Consider the following 23,655-nt stretch of genomic DNA (forward strand, 5'->3'; position numbering starts at 1 on the left):
GACATTGACATAATAAAATCTTATCTTGTCTTATCTTATTGGCCTATAAAGCTATAACTGGTGTTGGTATTTGAGAATTATATTTTAAAAAAACAAGGTTTTACTATCTATATAAGTGACGGGTTCTGATTTTTTAAGAATGTGATGCAGAAAAATAGGATATTAAACCCCATTTCTTTCTAAGAATGTGGAAAGTGGGTCAATGGTGTCGAGAAGAAACGCATTAACATAAATACAAAAAGAGTTGTCTCCCTTTCTAGGTCATGTCAGTGCACGTTTGAAATGGAGAATTTATGTAGTTATACGGTAATATTTTGATGTTTTTGAACACACTTTCAAGTATGAAACTGTTTGTTTACTTTGTTTCTGGTAAGAAAAGCGAGAAATATGAATATTCTAATATTGTTTTCCCATGATGCTTTGCGAGAGTGTCCGCCATCTTCGCACGCGTATCTACGGATTGAGGGCGGGCTGATTAATTTCGTTATTTTGACAACAATCACATGCACGTGTCAATGTAAATAGTGTGCATTATGAGTCAGTATATTCAGGTCGCCGAGGAGGAGGGTGACGAACCAATGGAAGTACCAAGCGAAGACGATGGAACACTCCTCCTCACAACTTTAGCTGCACAATTTCCTGGATCTTGTGGTTTGAAATATCGGAATCCAGATACTGGCTCAATGCGAGGAATTCGCCTCTCCGATGGACGGTTGTATCCCCCTGATGGTAACTGGGCACGTAATTTATACATTGCCGTCTTCCCCAAAGGTAGGAATTGTTTTATTTTTACTTTGTTTACATTCAGAAGTTTGACAGTGTGTGACCTACTTTCATTTGACAGATGTCAAAATCAACCATCTGTTGCCATATTAATACATTATCAAGTGAATATTTCTTTACATGGAAGGAATTATCGAGTGACAGTCTTGTTTTTGTTGATAAAAGTATATCTAAATTACTAAAATCCGCCAAAGAGTTGTAAAATCAAAGGTAGCCCAGTTTTGACAGATCCAAACAAAGGGAAGTAACTCTTGGGCTTGTTCAGTTGTTGGTTTGGGTTCAGACGGTAACTATTCTCTCGCAGATTTTAACATTGTCTCGATGTCGTGCATCAGATATTTTTAATTTTACGTGTTTGGTGATTTGGGTAAACAATGATGCTAATAACTGTCACAAGATATTTGCAATGGCCTGCAGTGCATAGCTTTATTTACTTCCCTCCATTAAAAAATAGCCTTTCTTGGTTGACTTGGATTAAAATACATGATAATACTTAATACGTGTAAGTTGAGTAGAAGCACCAGTTTTGACTGATCATGCTTGTGTGAATGATGCATAACCCCTTTAATGAAGTAGCAACACCAGTTGTAACTGATGGTTGACACATTCTGGAGTAATCTACACATGGACATGTACTCCGGTTATGCCATGGTCCAATGTTCAAATCCATTCAGTTTGATTTTGAAGTGAATAAGCCATAAGTGTTAGTTATTCAAATCCACATTGCACACCCAGGGTTAACAGGCATAGGAAATTAACTTACAGTAACCATTAATATTTAGGCTAGGTCATGTCCTTTTTATACACTCATGTTATTGACGAAATATGGTCATATTGCCTTTGTCCCTGTCCATACACTGGTCCGTCATCCACAGACTACAATTAAATCTTGTTAACACTCTAGCAACAAAATATAAGCTTTTATGTATCGTCTGATATGTTTAATCAGTACTTTAAATGTTCAGAGTAGTGAATTGAAACATCCTGTCAAAAGTTATTTATAGGGTTAATGCTTGTGATTATATTATAGAATTAGGTCTACATGTCAATGATATTATACATAGGCCTGGTAAGTGGTAACAACAACCTAACCTCCTTTACATAAGCTTATTGAATTTGTTTTTCAGGAGATAATAGGAAAAAAGTGGAAGAAGTACCCGAAAGTTTGTCCCTTATCAGTAAAAAGAAAGAAAAAATGAAATGTAGTGATTTGATAGTACTTGGTTTGCCCTGGAAAAGTACAGAGGAAGATCTCAGAAAATATTTCAGCCAGTTTGGTGAATTATTGATGGTTCAGGTAAAAATCACGAACTCTTCGTCCAATGTATTTTGTACATTCATGATTTATGATTATAGTAATATTATAAACAATCTTTCACACCACAAATTAAAATTAGATTGGGGTTGTCAATGACATGATATTTGGGTTGCTTACATTCTCTCAGATGAATTTATAATGAAAAGTGTGTGTAAAATTAAATCCTCATTGATTTTGAGCCTGAATTTAACTAATCAAAAAATTTGATTAATTTGGATATTCCTTTTTGCTACTTAAATGTCAAAATAAATGATGACCACTATCTGTGTTTACAGATTAGAATTTTCATATAGAAATTTTCATTTTCAAGCTTATCAGAGTATTTATCCCACGTGATTGTGAAATGAAAGACTGAAAGGTACATTGTATCAACGACAATCAATTGTTTTTTGTTTAAAGCGTAAACACTGTTGTCCACCTATAGTATAAGCTTATATTTCAGACTAAATATTTATATTAGCTATCCATTCTTTATTTGAATTGAGTGATTTGTACTCTTTTTAATTTAATCCTGGTAGGATTTTAGAATAGTAGAAGTCACATGATCTTGCCCTAGATTAGTGTACATTCACAGGCACTTGAAGGGATTAAAATAAAACTTCTTACTACTGCTTGACTATATATTATAGTAATAGTACTTGAAGGGATTAAAATAAAACTTCTTACTACTGCTTGACTATATATTATAGTAATAGTATATAAAAGGTATTTCAGCCGCCATCTTTGTTTTCACGTCTTCAAGGCATTACGTCTGCTAACATCTCACAATATTCACTAGTTCTAACACTACCCGTCGTTTTTATTGCCAACGAGACCTTATTTGATCATTATTCAGCTTCCGATGTAATTAAATTGGCCATTTAACAGCGTTATTAATTACAAATCAAACGTGAAGCGCTGTCACTTGCCGAAATTCATGTTCAACGGCCCGGAAATAAGTTGTGTTTGTAGCAGTCTGTATCACCCAGTCCCACATAAACCTATCCGTTACTCGAAATTTGGTCGGTAAATGATCGAGCCTACGAAGCGAGGCCGCAGGTGCAGTCTGGATCACCCAGTTCCTAGGAAATTTTGTGTAACGGATAGGTTTATGAGGGACTGGGTGATACAGACTGCTACAAACACAACTTATTTCCGGGCCGTTGAACATGAATTTCGGCAAGTGACAGCGCTTCACTTTTGATTTGTAATTAATAACGCTGTTAAATGGCCAATTTAATTACATCGGAAGCTGAATAATGATTAAATAAGGTCTCGTTGGCAATAAAAACGACGGGTAGTGTTAGAACTAGTGAGTATTGTGAGATGTTAGCAGACGTAATGCCTTGAAGACGTGAAAACAAAGATGGCGGCTGAAATACCTTTTATATACTATAATATATAGTCAAGCAGTAGTAAGAAGTTTTATTTTAATCCCTTCAAGTGCCTGTGTGTACATTCTGAGTAATGAAATTTATAGATTTGTGTTGTCAAGGCTCTAGGGAATATAAAATACAGATACCTGTGATCTTATTTTTAATACAAATGTACTAGTAACTAAAACTATTGTTGATAATTCCTTTTTAACAGTCAGTTATCTCCCCTGGATCATCAATTTGATCCATTTGATTACCACTTCATGAAGTGACAACTTTTATTGTTGGACTGGTTACATTTAGATAATTAATAGGTAATGTTATTAAGTGTAATGTTTTCCTTTTACTGTTATTCAGGTAAAAAAGGATATAAAGACTGGTCACTCGAAAGGATTTGGTTTTGTTCGTTTTGTTGACTATGATGCGCAAGTACAATGCATCTCTCAAAGACATATGATTGACGGGCGTTGGTGTGATGTGAGAATACCCAACTCTAAGGTAAGTTTGGTAAGTTTGAATTTTGTTGTGAATATATAGTAGTATAGACACGTGAATTCACAATACCCTACCATATGAATAAAAAACATGAAATATAAATTTACTTTGAAAAGTTTTCGTGCGTTTTAAATAATGACCGGCTGTGAAAATTTTGAAGTGGACGCCCTGTATGTACCAATATTTATTATATCAAACCTTCATTGTTTAATGACCTACTAGAATTATTTGTAACAAATGTCAGGAAAAAAACTTTCCAGGATAATAATCCAACTGAGATCAGAAATTATATTCCTATATTCAACCATACATGAAAGAAGATGAAGGCTATATGCGTTAATGCTAATAATAGTGTTCCTGGTAAACTATAGAATCAGTTGACATAGAGTTTATTGTGGAGGAACAATTAGGCTGAATAGTAATAAGGGTGATCGATTTGATCCATTATAGTATTTCTCTATAAATGATGTTTTTCTTTAACACTGCTAAAAAATCAATACATGTACATTTTTCTTCAGGAGGGTAATCATAACTTGATGAATCGTAAAGTGTTTGTTGGAAGATGTACTGATGATATGACTGCTGAAGACCTCCGATGTTATTTTAGTAAATTTGGTGAGGTGGTAGATGTTTTTATACCGAAACCTTTTAGAGCTTTTGCCTTTGTTACTTTCTCGGATTCAGACACCGCCCAAACCCTGTGTGGAGAAGACCACATCATAAAAGGAGCCAGTGTTCACATCAGTAGTGCTGCACCAAAGAACAATGATAAACATCTGGACAGACGTGTGATGAACCACACCCATCTGAGTTTAAATCCCACGTATAATCAAACGTCATGGTCTCATCCTTCTCGCGCTGGTAGTCAAGGTCTAGGAAGTCAAGCCAATATGGGTGGAAATTTGTCTAATAATCTAGGTTTAGGTAATCTAGGATTGGGAGCGTTACAACTGAACCATGCCATGATAGCTGCAGCTCAAGCTGTCCTTAGTAGTCAAGGTGGATGGGGTCCATTAGGGCTGACCAATCAAGGAGGGGCAAGCTCCACAGAAAACCCAACCACCAACGCCTCCACCACAAGCTTTAGTAATGTCACAAATGGCACCATGGTTAGTAGTCCTGTGGGAAACCACAATGGTACACCCAGTAGTGGGGTTTCAGGAGGATTTTTGGGATGGGGAGGGCAACCACAAGTGACAGAGGTCTCTTCTCATAGTCCAGGTCATGTGAGTGGATGGGGAACGCAGAGTAAAACAGGGAGTGGTTGGACTTAAATGAGGTGCATGATTACAAGTGTGAAAATTTATAAGTTTTAAAGATTACGTGATGTACAAATCTGAGAGTATAAAATAACTCCAGGTTTAAAGTAGTAAAAGATGTTTTATAATATTTACAAGATTGTATGAATGCTGTTGGAGTGATCATACATGTATCTTAAAAATTATATCTGTTTAGGTTCTTGAGCCAAAAAGTAATTTAATTCACTACATGACATGTTGGTTAAATTATCTTTTCAAATACTAGAAAGTAAAGGAAATATTACTTTAAGGAACTAACTATATATCAACCTTAGAATTACACCTGTGTGTGTTTGATATTTATAATTTCACCCAAGCAGTATACAAATGTGTGAATGATCTATAACTTCAAGTTACTACTGGGTATTGTATGTTTCATAAGATATTGGTAGCAGTTCTGCAGTTTAATTGTAAGGTTGATAAATAGTTTTGTAGTAACAATGTTTGAAAACAAGTCATGAATTAACAAATTTATTTATATCATGTAAATTATTGCCATGTTATAACTGTTTGAAAACTGGTACATGTGTTGAGTGCTATAATTGTAATCATGACTGTTTTAATGGCAATACCTCAGTAATTAGAGAAAACTATATGTACTGCGTGATTGTCTCTTATTCAATTTCTTTCATTTTATGTTATCTATTTTTGTATTAGATTAAGGTTTTTTTAAACGAATACCAGTGAAATTGACGAAGAAAAATATCTGTATATGAAAGCTTAATTTAATCTTTAAAAGTGTTCAAATGTTAAGTTAAATTTTGATACCTTGATTGCAAGGTTTGTTCCTGATTAAGGGCAGACCTTGATTGCAAGGTTTGTTCCTGATACAGGGCAAACTATTCAGTACATCTATTGTATTCACATTGATCTAGTTTTGTTTTATTTTTACTTAGTTATATCTACATTTTAGTTACAAGCAAATAATTAAATATGCTCTTGTTTGCTTGTCAATATTGTGTTTTGAGTGGTTCATGATTATTTTTTTTTTCTCAAAATTTATTTATATCTATTATTGGTATTATTTATTAATATTATTATTATTATTGCACTGTCTGATCCTGTTAATCATTTTTAATGATTCTTATATGGATCTAGGAAAATGTTCAATAATTTTCATTATATATTGATGATAGATTGATAGAATTTAAACGGTAACAAAGTTCCCTCCCTTGTCAAGTTTTTGTTAGAGAAATGAATTAATTTTTGATAAGGTGAGAATGATTTTTTTTAAATTGAAAGTGTCTTAATTTTAATGGAAGTACAGAAAATTAAGTAATGAACAGTGCTTTGTTATTGTACAACTTTGATGTGCTAATTTATGGGCAGCAACTATTGTAAAAGATTTTGAGAGATGTGAGATGATGTGGTGCTCCAACCCAAGAAAATAGATTTTAAGAGATATCATATATTGAAAATTGCTTGGTAAATAGTAATTACATGCCATGCAACATGTATGTACAAAAACATAATTTGAATTTGGCAGAATTCATACGAAAATTCTTCTACCGACTTTTCATTATCAGTAACATACATGTATTTGTAAAGAAAAAATAGTTCTGTTGTGAATCTTTCATGGAGTCCAAAAGCTCATTTCTTGTTTTTTTTTTTATGACTTGAAAAATTATTAACCAATATAGGGGTAAACATTATTTACTAAAATACTGAATGAAACAAATTTCTCATGAAACTACAATTAATTGATTAAAAATACTAAATATACCTCTAAAAGATGACAAGAATTCTGTTTTTAAATCAAAGCAATTTTCATGAATGTTTAATATTGTTTGAATTGATTTATTGAGAATATATTACTTGCTTGTTTACTGGATTGAATCAGTGGATTTTGTTAATGGTTGGATATGTTTGTTATATATAAATATATATATATATTATACTACAGATACGTTATAAATTAAAGTGTGCTTTGAAAAGTAAATGGTTGGAGTATTTAATTATGAGTGGTGTGTGTTTATTGTGTATGATAATCCAGTAAGGTACTTGGTGTTTGGAGCACCCCTACCCCCTGTTTTTTTTTGTTTTTTTTTTTGTATTCAAGACAGAGATATATTTTCCCGTTTTATGATGAAAAAAAAAATGAAGCACAGTTTGTGTGCATAATAATACGAGTTATCAATTTAAAGAAGATTTTTTTTTTTTTAGAACTGAAGTTGTTTTGATAATTAAATTCTCTCCCACTAAAATGACTGTTGTTGATATATTTTGAGGCAAGTTTCTATGTAGTAGATAGTTATATATTTCTATTATATATATGTTAAATATATATTATATCTACACGGTATTGCCCCATGTTTAATTACCAGGGCTGAAAATGAAGTTAAGTGGAGAATATAAAACCACACCAGACATTTTCCTCATTTCATAAAAGTTTGTAACAAATCCTAGAAATAAAGTCTCAAAATATGATATTCAGAACATTTAACCTATAAAAATTCTTGAAATTTAGAAATTTTAGGTACATGATTAATTGGTACAGAATGCAACAGTAATGTTAATTGGTTATCTGTATTAAAAAAATAAACAGGCTGTACATCATCAGCCCTGGTAGATGTTAACTCGTGTGTGTGTTACATATATTCTCTGTGGCAATTTTCTCTATTTAACTTTAGCATGCATGAATTCTCATTAATATTATTATATCTGTGTATGTATCTTGTTATTTATTGTATATAGTCTATTATTGAGGTGTAATTGTTAGCAAGATATTTGAAGGTGATGTGTGTGGTCATTGAATCACAAATTTTTATATCTGTGGGAATATGGTAGAGATCCATAATTTTTAATTACAGTGTATTTAAAGTTTTTAACATAGTATATCATAGATTATATGTGGACATAATTAGATGTCAGATCACTGTCGGTTTCGATAAGTGTACATTCTCATACTGAGGACTTGTGTCACCTAGAATTATCATGTGAAGGATTAAAAGGATTTTGTGATCATTTATCTAAATTATGTTTGTATATAATACTAGTACACACCACATATTGGCCATATAGCTGCTGATGTACAAGTTCCATTGTACTTTTACATGTTTTAGTATATATTGTAATATTTAAGGGTTTGATAGCACATTTGATTGACATGTTGTTTGGAAATTTACATACCGCCAAAAGCCTTCAAGAATCCATATTTGATACTCTTTGTTTGGAACCCTGATTATTGCTGTAATATTGATAAAGTGATAATTACTTGTTGATTAAATTACATAAGTATTGAAAAATTACAAAAGTATTGTAAGTGTATGGTAATTGCTAATTAGAACCTATGGTAACCACAATACAGTTAATAAACCAGTGAGACGTGAAACTAAATATTGATGAAGTTTATTGTTTTAATGTTTTGAAGCATGATAAATAAAAACAGCTAAACATGTATTTTTACAGACCCTAACTTTTAATAGCCTATACTCCAAACATCATTGTATGTTGTTTTATTAAAGATGAATGTATTTACATTTTATGTGTTATTCATGCAATTTTTTATATTTTCACTGAATCCACATATTACCTCTTTAATTTTTTTAAAAGGAAAAAAAAAGACTTAATTTTTTTTTTTTTGTCTTTGTTTGCATCATTTTTTTCGTATTTAGATTATTTATTAGGATGTGAGTTATGAAAGATGATTTTGAATGATCAGAAAATGGAATTATTTAAGAAGAATATATTATTGGTTGTTATATCATGACTGACTGTTCTTTATATTATCTCCATATTTCTATGTAAGAATGATATTTTACATGTACATATTCTTTAACAAACAAAAAAAGCTTAATGGAGAGCCAAGTATGATCATTGATTTTTAAAAAAGTAGATTTTTATACTAAAACAAAAAGCACGTAAAGTGAACTTTATTTTCTTATTGAATATTATGTGAGACCTGTCTGTGTTTGCTAATTCATTGTTAATCATAGCATTGATCTCCCTAACAAAAATATTCTATAGGTAAAAGCAAAGTTTATTAAATGAAAATGGAGAAGGGTTTCTAAAATTCATCCAATTCAATTCCACAATAGTTATAAAACCTGGTATAATACAGTTTAATATTGTATTTTAATTTAATTGATTGTTCAGATAACATTAAATGTGAATTGGTTATTGTCTTTATAAAAGTCTCTCATATATTTCACAGATGTCATAACATCTTAAGCAATTTTATACAGTTATCACTAAAATTGCAAGAGCTTGGTTAAGTGTTTGAAGGATTGGTCTTATTGAATATTGCATTTTTCAAAGAGAAATTGGTTTCTGTAAGATAGGTCTCAGAGTCAGAATAAAGAATTTGGGATTACAGGCAAAAGTGGAAAGCATCCTTCATATCATTGGTTTGAAAGTTTGTGGCTTTATATTTATTTTAGAGCTGGACAACCATTTATTTATAAAATACAAAACTATTAGCATTCTATACCCAAAATGTGCAAAATATTTACCAGTAACAAGTATTTCTTTGATGTGATATATCTTCAGATCATATAAAACAAACTGGACATTAGTTCATAAAAATATTCAGATCATAAAAAACAGATTAGAATATTAGTTTATAACAAATCTTAAGATTAAATAAAACAGATCAGAATATTAGGTTGTAGGAAATTGGTAACTCTTTTAATATTGTTTTGACAAGTTCATGGTTATACTAAATAAACACTTCTTTTGCGACTATTACTTAACAAAAGGGATCAGCATTGATGATAACATTTCCTGGAATGTATCTGAAGTCTCAGAGGGCAAGAAATAATTTGCTGAGTTCTGATGTTTTTGAAAACACCTACACATTAGAAAGTAAATTGTTATTTAATTATATGCCGATGGTATCTGTCATTTGAAATTCGCTGGATGTAACATGAATTTTAGTTAATGTGTTTGAGGATTGATGTATTCGAAAACCATACTTTGTTTTATAATTAAGGGTTGTTCAGCTTTAAGAAGGATTGTGTGTGTATTTTTATTATTTATTATTATCTATTAGATTTTTATGCTCTTAACCTCAGTAGTTTTGTCTTCCTGCAGTCCAAGCTGCCAGTATCCTGTCATTTGTTTTACCATACAAACACTAAGTAGTTTATTAGTTTATATAGTAGGTCAATTGGTGTTATATATATCAGTAGTAATCCATGATAGGATCATCTTAATATTACATTAATCTTCTGTTGTCATCTGTAACCATGGAAACACATTCTTACACCCCCATTTAACATGTGACTTTGATTTAGGAAAATAAATCTCTGTTGAAAACTGAACATATAATATTTATTTTTATTGATAAAATTAAGATAATGGGATGGACAGTAAAATTCTACAGCTAACTTTTGACTTGAGCCAACTTGATATAAAAACTTAGACATACATAACAGTTAAAAAAGAAATTGTGTTTATTAATAATTAAAGGGTTGATAAATCATTTAGCTCTATAGGAATCTCTTACAAACTACAATATTATGAAAGTTTAATCTCGAATAGGAATATCAGTCCGAAAAATGGTTTAATTCCGTTAAGTATTTACAAAGTTTTAACATGAAATTTTATCGATGCACTTGAATACATGGTGGGAGACTATCTAGCATTGGTATTTTGATTTTGTTTTCTTAATTAAATGTTAAATAATCAATCTAAGCAAATATTTAGCATGTATTAGGCTGTGAGAAATTTGATATTTTAAAGAAAATGGAAATTAGCGGCACGCATCAAGCCTTGAAATTGTAAGTGGAATTTATGCGCTGGACTATTGAAAAATTTGATTATGGTACCGTTAATATAAAATGTAAAAATGTGTTTTCCTGGTTTAAGAATGTTTGTGTTCTGAGTTAACTCGCTTGACTTTATTTTAATATGTTGTTATAAACCCAGTGCCTGGTATGTTGTTAATTAATAACTTGTTGGTAAACCACAATCTAATATATATTTACTATATCTAAACTAAAGGTGCATTTTTATCATTTTCTGTGTTAAATGTTTTATTTACATAGTTTTAAAAAAAAGTTTATTTAGAAGGGGCTTATTTTATATACTTGACACTCAGATCTGGATTCATTCTGAAGCATATATATATATATATATAGTTAACTTTTGAAATGTCTGTCTTATTCTGGTCTTAGAGAAATGCTACATGGTGATAATTTGATTCAAGGAAGTTGATGTGTATTGATAAAATCTTTTTGTAAGAAAATTAAGAATTTTCAAAACTGGACCAGAACACAAACCTGGGCTTTTGAAAAAGGAGTCTTTCACTTGTGACAGTCATCATACACAAAGTAGTGTATTCCTATGTTTTATAGAAAACCAGTACTGCTAAAATGTTAAGATAGCGTAAAGTTTGGTTGTAATTTTGTTTTGGAATTATACACCATTTAAAAGCCAAAAGCACCCATAGAGTGAAGGATGAATAATTAAGAGCATATATTTAGTTGTGGTCATCTTAATTTAGCCTTCTTATATAACTTGCCAGTAACACTCATTTATATATCTAATAATGAAAGTGGTTAGCTATAGTGTGTCAGAGGACGATGGGACTAGGGAGTTGTGGAAGATGAGTTGCAGATGTGCTTCTTTGGTTTGTCTCATTTTTGATTGAAATCATGGTTAATTTGAGGCCGATCCATTCCTTTTATGGGAAGTTGCTCAAAAACAGTTTATCCGTCAATATAGTTATCATCTACCCATTTCTCTTTTCTAAATCTGAACTATATGAATACTAGTGGTTCCAAGTTAACAAGTCTAATAATGTTTGGTGTGATTTCATGTACATGTTATTGTTGTATCTCAAAAAAAGATTCATTATAATTTATCATTTTACAGATTTTAACAAGACATTGAGAAAAATTGGATGTGTATAGTGGAATATTTGAGTTGAATTTGTGCATCTACTTATGTGTGAATTACTTGAGTTATACTGTGATTTTATTAAAGTTAAATTCAGTTCTTTACAGTGTAAAGTTTATGCAGGGTAATAGCAGTGTGAGTGATTTGCATACTAAACAGTTTCTATGCAAATGAAATTGCAAGAATCATATTAGCTGACAAAAGTTGTTTTTGCATGTGTGTAACACCCAAAATAAATTTGAAAATAAATTGTGCCACTGAGTTTTGCGAATTGAGTTATATGGATCCAGACATCCATCATAATGGAATCTCTACTTACAGGGTTGTCTAAAAGTATTCTACTATATTGGAAATTCTTCAGAATTCTTAATCATATGTTTACTAACCTAAAAGTACCCCATATACTAATAATTTAGATGTAAGAGTTCATCACAAGATAGTAGGGTACTTTTCAACTACCCTGTTGATATATTTGTTACAAGAGAGCCTATTAGAGATTCGTATATTTCAAAACTTAAGTTATATCTTTATTTATATATTTGAAGAGAGGGTAGGACTTACTTCATATTGTTATTATTACAATATTATTTTCAACACTGTTAGTATGGATTATTTCACAAGCCCACTGCAACCTGGATAATTTTGTCTTTTTCTTCCTTTATAACCTTGATTTAATTTATGTTAAATGAAAGTCTTGAAGGGTGGGCAAGGAATTATTATCCACGGTAACCAAAGTTTTGTGAATTATTATGTAAGATATTAATTACAATAGATCTGTAAACAGAAATGATCTAAAGTAAGGCACCTTTCTCAGGAAGTTTGACTTGTTATATATTTTTGATATACTGTTAAAAGAGTACGTGTGGGGTAGAAACAATCCAAGTTTCTAATTATGGTTCTTGAATATATCTTGATAGGTGAAATCGTGTTAATGACTAGATATGTTATCAGTTATTTGTCTTCTGAATATTTCATTAAAACATAAGATCCAACTGAGCTGTTGAAATTAACAACTGAGTGATTGAAATTAACAACTGAGGATATGCTGAGCATTGGTTAAAACGTATTCATAGTTAAAACTGATTTGGATTAATTACTGGTAAAACTAAATTGTTATCAAATCAAATTCACTGCATTAGTTGATCAAGTGAACTGAAAATGTGCCATATAGAATTTGTTTTTATTTGGACAGTTGATTAATTCTTTTCATTAACACGACAACACTTTAACGTGCAGTGTACATGAAATCCAAACTGTGTGTCTGTCTGCCTGTCTATCTGTTTGCTATTCTGGTGTTTTGTGTGTAGAATTTTCTGACATACTTGGCAGCAGTTATACTACTTAACCTAATAAACTTTGCTTTACAAAATTTGTGTTGTTTTTATTTAAAAAAAAAAAAAAAATCATAACAAAGCATAAACGTGGATGGAGATCGCAGTGGTGGCTTGTTTTACAGCAGCAAAGTCGTCACTGCTAGTTGTAAACCATGTTACTGAAATGAAATGAAATGTGGTTTAACGCTCTACTTTTCTGCACCGACTGGGATGATGAAGACGGCCATACAGTGTACTAAGAGGGAAATTTTGCCTAGACATCGGCACTACGGCCTACTATTATTTCGAATTCCAGCTGTCAAGGGTTCTTTTACGTGCACAGTCTGTACACAGCACCTTGGTTTTCATCTCACCTGTACCACTGACAAAAGGATATCACACCAGGAATCCCGAGGAACTTTCTCAGTCAACACCGGGTGCAAACCTAAGACCTGGCAAGTGTGCCACTAAATTATCCCGTGATGCATATAATATTTTTTTATTAATTCTCTTTAAAATTTCTGACGATTAGTTTCTAAAATTGAAAGGGGCAGTGTCTTACTTCCATACTTAAACCTTCTTCAGGTATATATGTTTTGGCTAAAATCTTGTGTTCTAAACGTGTATCAATTTACCACCACTCAAATAGTCCCAATTTGAGCATTTACTTCCGAAGATAAACGTGAAGAATCGTGGATACCACAATATTTCATTGCCATTCCGAACAATAAATGCTCTTACGAACTAGAGCCATGGTGACCGACATAACACGCCAAGAACTATACATAATGTTATTGTTGACGATTTCTTATAGATCATGTCAATGCACCACATTCGTATGAAAATATTTTCCATCCTCATTTCCAATAGTAATTGAGACACTTCACAACACACACTACCTAAATATTGAGTAGATACGATGGTGCTTATCGACCGAGAACAGGGGCGGATCCAGAGGGGGTGGTGGGGTGGGGGTCGACCCCCCCCCCCCCCAGCTCAGCTACATAATTTTTTTTGTAAATCAACACTTTTTATAAGAAAGGTTTCTCGGCCGTGTGCTTTATCCTTTATCGTCAGATTTGGGACAGGATGGGCACTCAAAGCACGAGATAATGATATAGACATTATGTGATATCACAATTAATGCTTTGCATCCATGAAATTGAATCGCAATGTCATTGTACTAATTCATAATAAAAATTGACGTCAAACGAGGTGTTGGTTTTCTCTGTTTAAAAAGCTCAATATACGCCAAAATGACGATAGAGACCATGCGGGAGGGGGGAGGAGATACGTTGTCTCAGGAACATGACCCCCCCCCCCTGCAAAAATTCCTGGATCCGCCCCTGGAGAATGGACAAGACTACTTCGGAAAACATCGTGTAAACGGGACCTCAGTGTTTTGTCCTATCCGAACGACTAGACAAGAGGAAACCATGCCAGAAACGCAACTGAAGCAGCCACTGGTTCCCTTCATAGACACTGTGACTCAGTGAGTAAGATGTAGGCTCGCTATCCTGTGTGTTCTATCCCTGTGGTTCCCTGCGTCAGTGAAGCAGGAAAGAGTCTAGCCAGGGACAACGTAAAGGAACTCGAGTGGGTTGAAAACCCCAGGTTCCGTGTATACAACTTAATAAACATTGTCCTTAATGCCCTTTTTAACCTGGGGAGAGAATATCAAAATTGTCATGAACTCCCGAATCTGAGTTGTTGATTGCCTTGGATTGCTTCGTAATAAATAGCCCATCGATCAGCTGATAGACCTTCTAATAAAATAGTTTTCATATATAATGGTCCACGTTAATACAGCTTTAACGTCCTACTGTTCTGCTCCGAACTGGGCTAACGAAGACGGGCATACGCCATACAGTGTGCTACGAGGGAAATTTTGCCCGAACAGCAGCACTACGGCCTACTTTTATATTGAATTCCAACTGTCAAGGGATCTTTTACGTGCACGCCAATGTGTACACGGGACCTCGCTTTTTCGTCTCATTCGAACGACTAGACAGCTGTCCTTGTCAGGTCCTCCGTCCTGCATCACTGACAGGGGGAACCAGGCCAGCGGAAGCAATTCATGAAGGGGGGGGGGGCTACCATCGTAGGACATTAGGCTAGGGCCCAGGGACCGCCTACCCCTACCCCACTTTACAACATAGAAAATGTTTTTTTATTTTTTTTTTATTTTACAAACAATTTTAAAACAAAAATCAATTATATAATATTCATTTAAAAAAAAAAAACTTAAAATTGACAGGCGGGAATAATGTTTAAATGAAAATTACAATACATAACTTGACACATTTTACAAATAATTTTAAAACAAACAGCAATTATAATATATTCATTTTTTTTTGGTGGGGGGGATAGTAAATCCTAATCATTATTATGAAAAAAAACCCCACCCCAACAAGGAATTCGAATTGCCCAACTTTTTAGTCTTATATTGGGGAATATAACTGAAACATATGTTTCCTTTTTTAAACTTGTTCCCGTGGGTTGGATAAAAGATATACCGTGACAGGGCTGCCTCGCGCATGCTTACTCTTTCCGATACGCCTGATAATACATTGTCATGGAAACATCAGCCATTGTGAGATGTGTACCTGGTAAAGGCAGATTAGTAATAACACTGCTTTGTCATTAATTTGGTATTCATGTACTTGGCTTCCCTTTTACTTGGCTGTATTATTTTCACACACCCATTCTCACTATATCCTTTGACTTAGCACACCCGATGTTGTAAAACACCGCTCTAAAAGAACTCTGCGGCATAAATGTTGTAACTAGGAAAATAGATATCCCATCATTATACGTTATTAAATACTATTTAATATTCTATGTACTTTCCCACTTTTCAAAGGATCTGGGCGATTTTGATTTTATTTTTTTCTAACCTCAGCTATAATAAACCGGACCACATTCGTTGAACTGAATGTTTTGGGGTTTTTTTTGTAATTTATTCAGAGCAATAATTATCCACCACCCTTCACATAATTATTTACATGATCAAGCTTCTAAAAATACGAAAACAAAATGATATTAATGGAGTATGATCTAGCTTCAAAAGATACGAAAACAAAATGGCATTAATACAACAAATCTCGTGGTCTGAATATTGGGGAGGGGTTGCGGGTGATTGCGGGGCGTGGGGATTATCCTCGGTTAAAATGACTTAAATTCAATGTTATCAGTCGAATCAGTTCTTATCTACGTCATTGCCTCGTCAGTGGTAGGCGTGTTTTCAAATATTTCGCACCCAACACCATTGAACACACTTTTACTATGATCCTATTATTAAAGTTCTAAATATATATTAAAATTTTATTTGTATCGTAAGTAATAAAAGAGAGCTATATCTCCTTGAAAATCATAATAGCAATAAAATTATTAAAGTCGATATCAGTTATTTTGCACGTATAAGCCATTTAATTGGATGGCGTTCAATTATCATATTCAAGCACAGGTGTAGCTATATCATACATCAACAGTAGGGCAGGAGAAGGAATCGATATCAAACGCTTCCCCAGGTGGGGATTCTGGTGAAGGAGGGGGTAAATCGTCAGGGGATGGTGAAGAAGTGGAAAGTTTGATTTGTTTGTGACCATCGTCAGCTTCGACTATATCCAACCGAACTTCAGTAGTTTTAGTGGATGTATCTGTAGGTTCGTCAACAACATCTGGTGTTGAAATGGGAGGGGGTGTGATGTCTGTAACCTGTGATTTATCAATGAACTCTATATCTTCGTCTTTAGGACCAGTTTCCGGTTTATCTTCATTGGTTGGAGCAGATGAAAATAGCACTGAATCTAATAAACTGAAACGTAAAGACAAATAAAATGTGTTCATTCGAAATTTGCATTAATAGGGACAGTCCCAGATTCTACGGGTCCCCCGTTGATAAAAGTACTACTGACGTCAGATCATGTTTCTTCCACGCTGCAATGTATCTGGGCGACTCTTTTAAGAAAAATCGGAAGGGTGAAAAATGCGTAGACGTATTTACACCAACATAAAGTAATACATCCTGAATTCACCGCGGTACACTTACTCCCTCCCCTGACCATATATTGCAATTAATTGCTATAATAGGTGATTAATTAACTTGTAAGCATACCTTTCTTCGATCCTTTCTTGTTCCTTATTGTTATCTTCACTGGACTGCCCTTCGCCATTAGTAATTTGCTTCTCTATTTGAGCCTCGACTTTATTCTCAATCTTAGCTTCAGTATTGCTTCCATCGACTGTGTTGTTCTTCTCCGTTTGCTGTTCGTCAAGATCTATAGTAGTAAATCCGGCATCACTAGGACCTGGGGAAGGTAAACCATTATCCTCAATTTTAGTCAGTGTTATGGATTCTGGGACATTCTTTTCTTTTTCGTTCGTTTTTGGAGATTTACTTATATTCAAAGACTTGCTTTTTCGTTTCCGCAAACACCGTGGTATGCATATAACCATCAGTAAGGAATATAATAGTAAAAAGGCAACAGCAAGAGCGAGGACAAAGGCTACAAGACCAATACGACCGAAATCAGACTGCGGTTGGATCGGATTGGGATCCGTCTCTGGTTGTGGTGGTTCCGACTTAGGTTCCGGCTTAGGTTCCGAATCAGGATCTTTTGGAACTTGTGGTGGTTCGGACTTGGATTCCGGCTCAGCTTTTAGCGTGGTTTCTGGCTTAGGTTGGGGTGTGTTTCCAGGCTTAGGTTTTGGAGAATTCTGTTTTTTTTCAGGCCTAAATGTTGGTGGTGTTTCTAGTTTAGTTTTTGGCGTGGTTTCTGGCTCAGGTCGCGGTATACTCGGTGTGTTTTCAGGTTCAGGTTTTGGAGAATTCGGCTCAGATGTAGAAGAAGTGTGTGACATAAATTCGGATGGCACTGTAAGAGTACTTTGCGAAAGGGAATAATTTGCGTCCGTTATAAAATCTGGCGTTGAATCATCAGTTGTTGATGGGAGATCACCTGACTGTACATCTGTAGTAACTATAAAATATTGAAATATGGTATTATCAGGCGATTCACATAATACACATGAATTATTTAATGCGTCCCGATTGCTCTGGCAAATCTCTCTTTTCTAACATTTTAATACCATTTGCACCCCTTTTTCGTTACCAGGTACCATTTTAAAAAATAGTGTAAAGGTCGGGTTAAAGATATATTACTTTGATGCTTGCGGTTTTGTTTAGATGTGGTTTGTGAGGCTCCCTTTTCTTTTGGAAATATAAACAATATCACCATCACAGAATATTGAATTAACGAAGTTAGAATGGACGGAACACACTCAGGATCCTACACATACTAATTACGGACTGTTGCCCTGGACTGTTGCCCTGAACTCCGGGCTAGTCACAAACACTTACGTATACTGTAGGACTAAAACCAGCACACAATGCTCCCATATTAATCGAAGCGGGGAGGATAACCATTATCGTTTAAGTCGAAAGCCGAAGAGGTGTCACAGAGGCGGGTCAAATCACCCATGTAGACGCAGCAAAAGTCAGTGTATTTAATTACATTCAATAATATTTTGAAGACATTTTAATTCTGGACAAGAGAGACTAAGGTTTTTTTCTTAATATGGTTAACAGCAAACTAAACGGATAAATATGTCAAGTTTGATTGAATTGGTTTATTAGCTACTGAGAACAACACTTACCACCAGCTTGTCGTTTTAATCGAACGGATCGTTCTACTCTTATTTCAGGAACAAACGGATCGTAGACGCCAATATCTCCACGAGTAGGCCCCTTGTCTTCCTCAAGTTCACCATTTACAAATGTGTCACCTATAAGATTAACAGATATAGATTAAGACTGATTTATTAAAGCGAGAATTTCATATTTTCTAAGAAAGTCAAAACATAATTATTTCTATGTCTTTTGCACAATAGGTTATCAACTCACTATTATACGATCATAGGTGTCATTCTCACACTTAAAACTCATTTACACAGGAAATAACAACACAATTACCTCCCTTATTTTCCTATTGAAAACAATGGTCAGCCATTTCCTCAACGTTGGAATTTGAAGTTGAAAATGATATTTTTGCCAATTTCTCAGCTGGCAATAGTGAATTATAGGATTAATAGGATTATTCTTTAACAAGGTAGGACTGTTTATGGATACCATATATTTTAAGGCTTTATTTTAATAAATTTTAAAAATATAACTTAAAAATTTGAAAATTCCGCTTTAATGGCCACTGATTTAAAAATTCAACTTGTGCATACTCTGTGCATATACGGAAGTGGATGGGACTGGATGATCATTCTATACATGTTGAATGGTCTTCGTCCAAGATAATAATATAAACAGTATAAATTTTGATTCAGTTCATTGGGGGGCGTAAAATTTAATACTCAAACTTTTTTTTGCATGTAATTAAAATGTTTAAACATCCACCGACCTTCATTATAGAGATAAAACGATTCTTGTTTTCTGCCGTCTTCAGTAATTTTGAAACAGACATAGGTACCCGAATCTTCTGGCATAAAATTTCGTATAAAAAGACGTGAATATCTTCCTCGATTGTACTTCATAGAGAAAATTCTGAAAACATTTAATGATAGTAATGTATCAGTAACAAACTAAGATTACATGTATGCTGATGACACACTCATTATTGTTTAGAAAAGTATAGTTATGGTTATAGTACCAATAATTCCGACTTTTTTGTATACCCGCATGCAAGATTTGTGTGCATGTTTCGAAGAAAGGGAAATCCATACCCCGCGGGAAAGAATACGCACGGCGAAATGTTAAACAAAGCGCATGCTCTTGAATCGGTGTCGTCAATGAGGATTTATTCTACTGGGATCCATGGCAGGCTGTCGAATATCCGCCAGTTAATCGACTGTTAAAATAAGTACATGTACGAGCGTCATCCACGGAACAAGCATGCTAAGTTTCTTGTCGACCGTACTTGAATTGGCGTCGCCCCCAAGAAGAGAAAACCGGACAGCAAGAATAACAAGATCAGAATCGCCTGGTGTTCAGTTCCTCGTCCACAAACTCACAACGGGAAGCCTATAAAACATGACAGGTGTGTTCAGGCTTTAAGGGATATTTATTTAGGTGTTTTAGACAGAGTAGGCCTAAGTATAGGCCTACCTTATCCAAAATGCCAAAAGCGATTATTTGGATAAAAAGTAATCGCTGTGAAGTACCGTTGTGATAGTTTACGTAGGCCCTACTTATTGGGAAGTACATTTAAAAGCACAATTTGGAACGATTTTTGTACGAACCTTCCAGAATTTTCCACCAATGTATTTGTGTTATCATACCAACCGAATATTCCTGTCGACCCTACCCCCGAACATGTGGCATCACAAAGAACGCTGATGTTACTACCTGGGGATAATTCGGCTGACTCCACAGATAATTCTAAATCACACGTTACTGGAGCCGAGAATACAATATAGTTGGTTAAACCTGAAATAAGCAAATATATCAAATAAATCTTGCAGACATATTATACCTGAATCGTGTAGATTGTAATCTGGCACGTGTCAGTTCCATTAATTGTATTGCTACATGTGGACCTATTACGTATTCTCAAATATAAATACTAAGGGGCTGTCATTATGTAGTTCTTCTCGATATATTAGTCTGTGGGATTTTCTGTTATCCTTAAATCACCCCTGTATGTTATGTGAGTTTTGCCCGGAATTTCCATCAATTTGTACGAATCTTCTGTTTTAAATATTACTCTCATGATCGGACCCATTATGTCAGTCCCCTCAAGTGCCAAAGTGAGAACCTGACTTAAGAAATCGCGGTGATCCTTCTAAGAAAATTAAAGTATAAACCATGTCATGACTGGTTTGGAAATTTTAATCCCAATGGAGTTTAAAGAAGGTCTTAATTTTGATTAAAGTGATATATTTTCCTGATATGTTAATATTATTTATGGTACACGTATGTGTATTGTTTTAGTGGTCACTGACTGATTTACATTTCATGATCAGACCATACTCCAAAGGATTATCAATTACCTAAACTATAGGCTAACTACTTAATCCCTAGGATATCAGTTAACTGATATAAAGTATTTAATGTCCAGAATAGAAGTGATATAGTATTCTGGATGACTGGGGTATATATATACTAGTTTTGGTTACCATATCACTAGCTTACCGCTTGTTTGTTAAAAATGAAAGGATATAAAATGGGGTTTAATGTCCTACGTTTCTGCACCAAGCGAGTAATGCTTACTGCATACGGGCATGCGTCATGCAGTGTGCTTTGTGGAAAATTGTGTCGGGACAGTGGCTTTTCCGCCTACTCTCAACCGAATTCCATCTATCAAGTGTTTTTTTGCGTGGACGCCATTATGTATACACGGACGAACGAAGGCAAGGGGAATCCTAATTAGAAAATTCAGAGGAACTTTTATTTAGTCATGAACTTGTTTTATTATAGTGCGGTAGTCATTCATTTCATTTCAAAAATGTTTTGGGTTACTTTTAAACTATTTATGTAATACTGAATGGTACCCATAAAATAACATAAGAATATTAGACACATTGTCCCTCTTATTGCAGTCATTGAATAATGTGTACGTATAATAAACCCAGTGTATATTTCTAACTGGTATATTATGTCTATTATAATATGTAATAGTCACATACGGAAATATCAACTTGAAAACTTGATAGAGGGGATCTGAAAACGCGGTTGGTGAAATAATTTCAATGGCCGACACATTTTTCAGTCGCTGCTTGTTTCTACGTACGCCAATAGCGGATATAAGTTACATCTAGGCTGAGATATTTTTGATCTCACCAATATTCTTGTAACCTGGTACGACAGGCTATCCTACCAATGAATCATTAATTGACGCCGTGGACATTGTTCGATAGTGGTTTTCAATCGTGGGAAAGTTGCCTTTCCTCTCAGAAATTAATAAACAATTTACAATTCTAATTGAATTATAAAAGAGTATGTTTTCAATTTTACAAAGTAAATAAAAGAGACTTGAATGTCCGCCGCGTTGTTCAAAAATGGGTATGCGATGTCTTCTTAAAACAATAACATTTGAGCATAGACATTTGAGTCAGAAGTTGAAGGGAGGTTTCTCACACCACGATGCTTCACGTAATTGTGACATTTTCTAACAATTTATATAAAATAATCCCAAAAGTGCCCATAACATTTTTTACCGACCCGAAACATCTAGATTTGCTGGGATTGTAACTTGAAATGTTTTGCGCATTTTGGAATATCTATACTACCACCGAGGATTAAATGGAATACTTATGTAAGCAGTGACAACAAAAACACCAAAAAAAGAAAATAATATAAGAAACAATATAAACAATAGAACAAACAAATGGATGAAAAACTTACCAAATATAAGCAGTAGCCAAGTAAAGCGAATACTCATCGTGGTAGTATCTGTTCTGTTGCTCCCAAACGTGACTGCTCGTCAGCTGCAGGGATTCTACGATGAAAGAGGAAGTTGTATTACTGTAATGGCGTCAGTTCAGCCCGCCCTGTCGCTTCCTTCCGTCATATCTTATTTATTCCTATATGCAATCATTTTCTCATGAACACAGTTCATTTGTTTTGGAAGATATGAATTTTCTGACCATTATAGCTTTACAAAACGGCGCAATAATTGTGGGTGTGGCGATGGTGGTTTTATGTGTTTCGCTAAGTTTTGTCCAACCGTGAAACTTTCGCTCACAATCACCCACCCTGATCGAAATGATTCAGTTATTACAAGAGTTTCTCTTATCACCCCCCCCCCCTCAAAAAAATAAATAAAAAAGAATAAAACGTATATGGGAAAAAACATTCCTACTTATGTGTCTATTGCCTGAAATTACGACTTACGCTCAAGAATCGCGGAAATCAACCGCTTTAAGCTGTTGTTGGTGGTTGGAAAGAGAACTGTCATAGACAGGCTAAAGTCGTCCACTCAATTGAGGTCCAACTTCTTCAGTTAAACGCCTTCTTCGCAGCATTGCCAAATGGCGATTAAGTCACTACATTTGCGATTGGAAACTTTGAACTGGGGTCAATAAATCAAAAAGGGGAAATGACCAGTCGGTCCAGTAATTAAAAGAAAAGATTATCTAAAGGACAAATAAAAAATTGTTCTTTTCAAGCTAAGAGAGAGAGAAAGAGAGAGAGAGGGGTCATTTCGCTGTACGAGTTGCTGTAGCAATGGCAGGAATACGGAGGACCTTGAGGAAACCCACCAAGTTGGACAGGCGACCTCACTCCTTATCAAGTACACACTGGG

At 34.1% G+C, this 23,655-nt stretch overlaps 2 protein-coding genes across 3 annotated transcripts; one reads left to right on the forward strand and one right to left on the reverse strand.

Moving 5' to 3' along the window:
- The first annotated feature begins 428 nt into the window (after positions 1–428).
- Positions 429–13,458, forward strand: LOC126827076 (TAR DNA-binding protein 43). 2 transcript variants are annotated; one of them, XM_050556264.1, is made up of 4 exons: positions 429–771; positions 1,911–2,080; positions 3,814–3,963; positions 4,470–13,458. In XM_050556264.1, the coding sequence occupies exons 1-4, from the start codon at positions 534–536 to the stop codon at positions 5,223–5,225; spliced, it is 1,314 nt and encodes a 437-aa protein (XP_050412221.1). In that variant the 5' UTR covers positions 429–533; the 3' UTR covers positions 5,226–13,458. The 2 variants fall into 2 exon arrangements, with proteins under 2 accessions (XP_050412221.1, XP_050412222.1); XM_050556265.1 differs by having other exon boundaries at positions 3,814–3,954.
- A 2,361-nt stretch (positions 13,459–15,819) lies between these two features.
- LOC126827071 (uncharacterized protein DDB_G0290587) lies at positions 15,820–22,854 on the reverse strand. Its single transcript, XM_050556249.1, has 6 exons — positions 22,755–22,854; positions 20,651–20,837; positions 19,813–19,955; positions 19,061–19,189; positions 17,520–18,384; positions 15,820–17,219 (listed from the first exon to the last, which is right to left on the reverse strand). The coding sequence occupies exons 1-6, from the start codon at positions 22,789–22,791 to the stop codon at positions 16,880–16,882; spliced, it is 1,701 nt and encodes a 566-aa protein (XP_050412206.1). The 5' UTR covers positions 22,792–22,854; the 3' UTR covers positions 15,820–16,879.
- Positions 22,855–23,655: the final 801 nt, after the last annotated feature.

Source organism: Patella vulgata, chromosome 7, assembly GCF_932274485.2.
Source record: "Patella vulgata chromosome 7, xgPatVulg1.2, whole genome shotgun sequence".
In the NCBI taxonomy this organism is placed as follows: Eukaryota; Metazoa; Mollusca; class Gastropoda; family Patellidae; genus Patella; species Patella vulgata.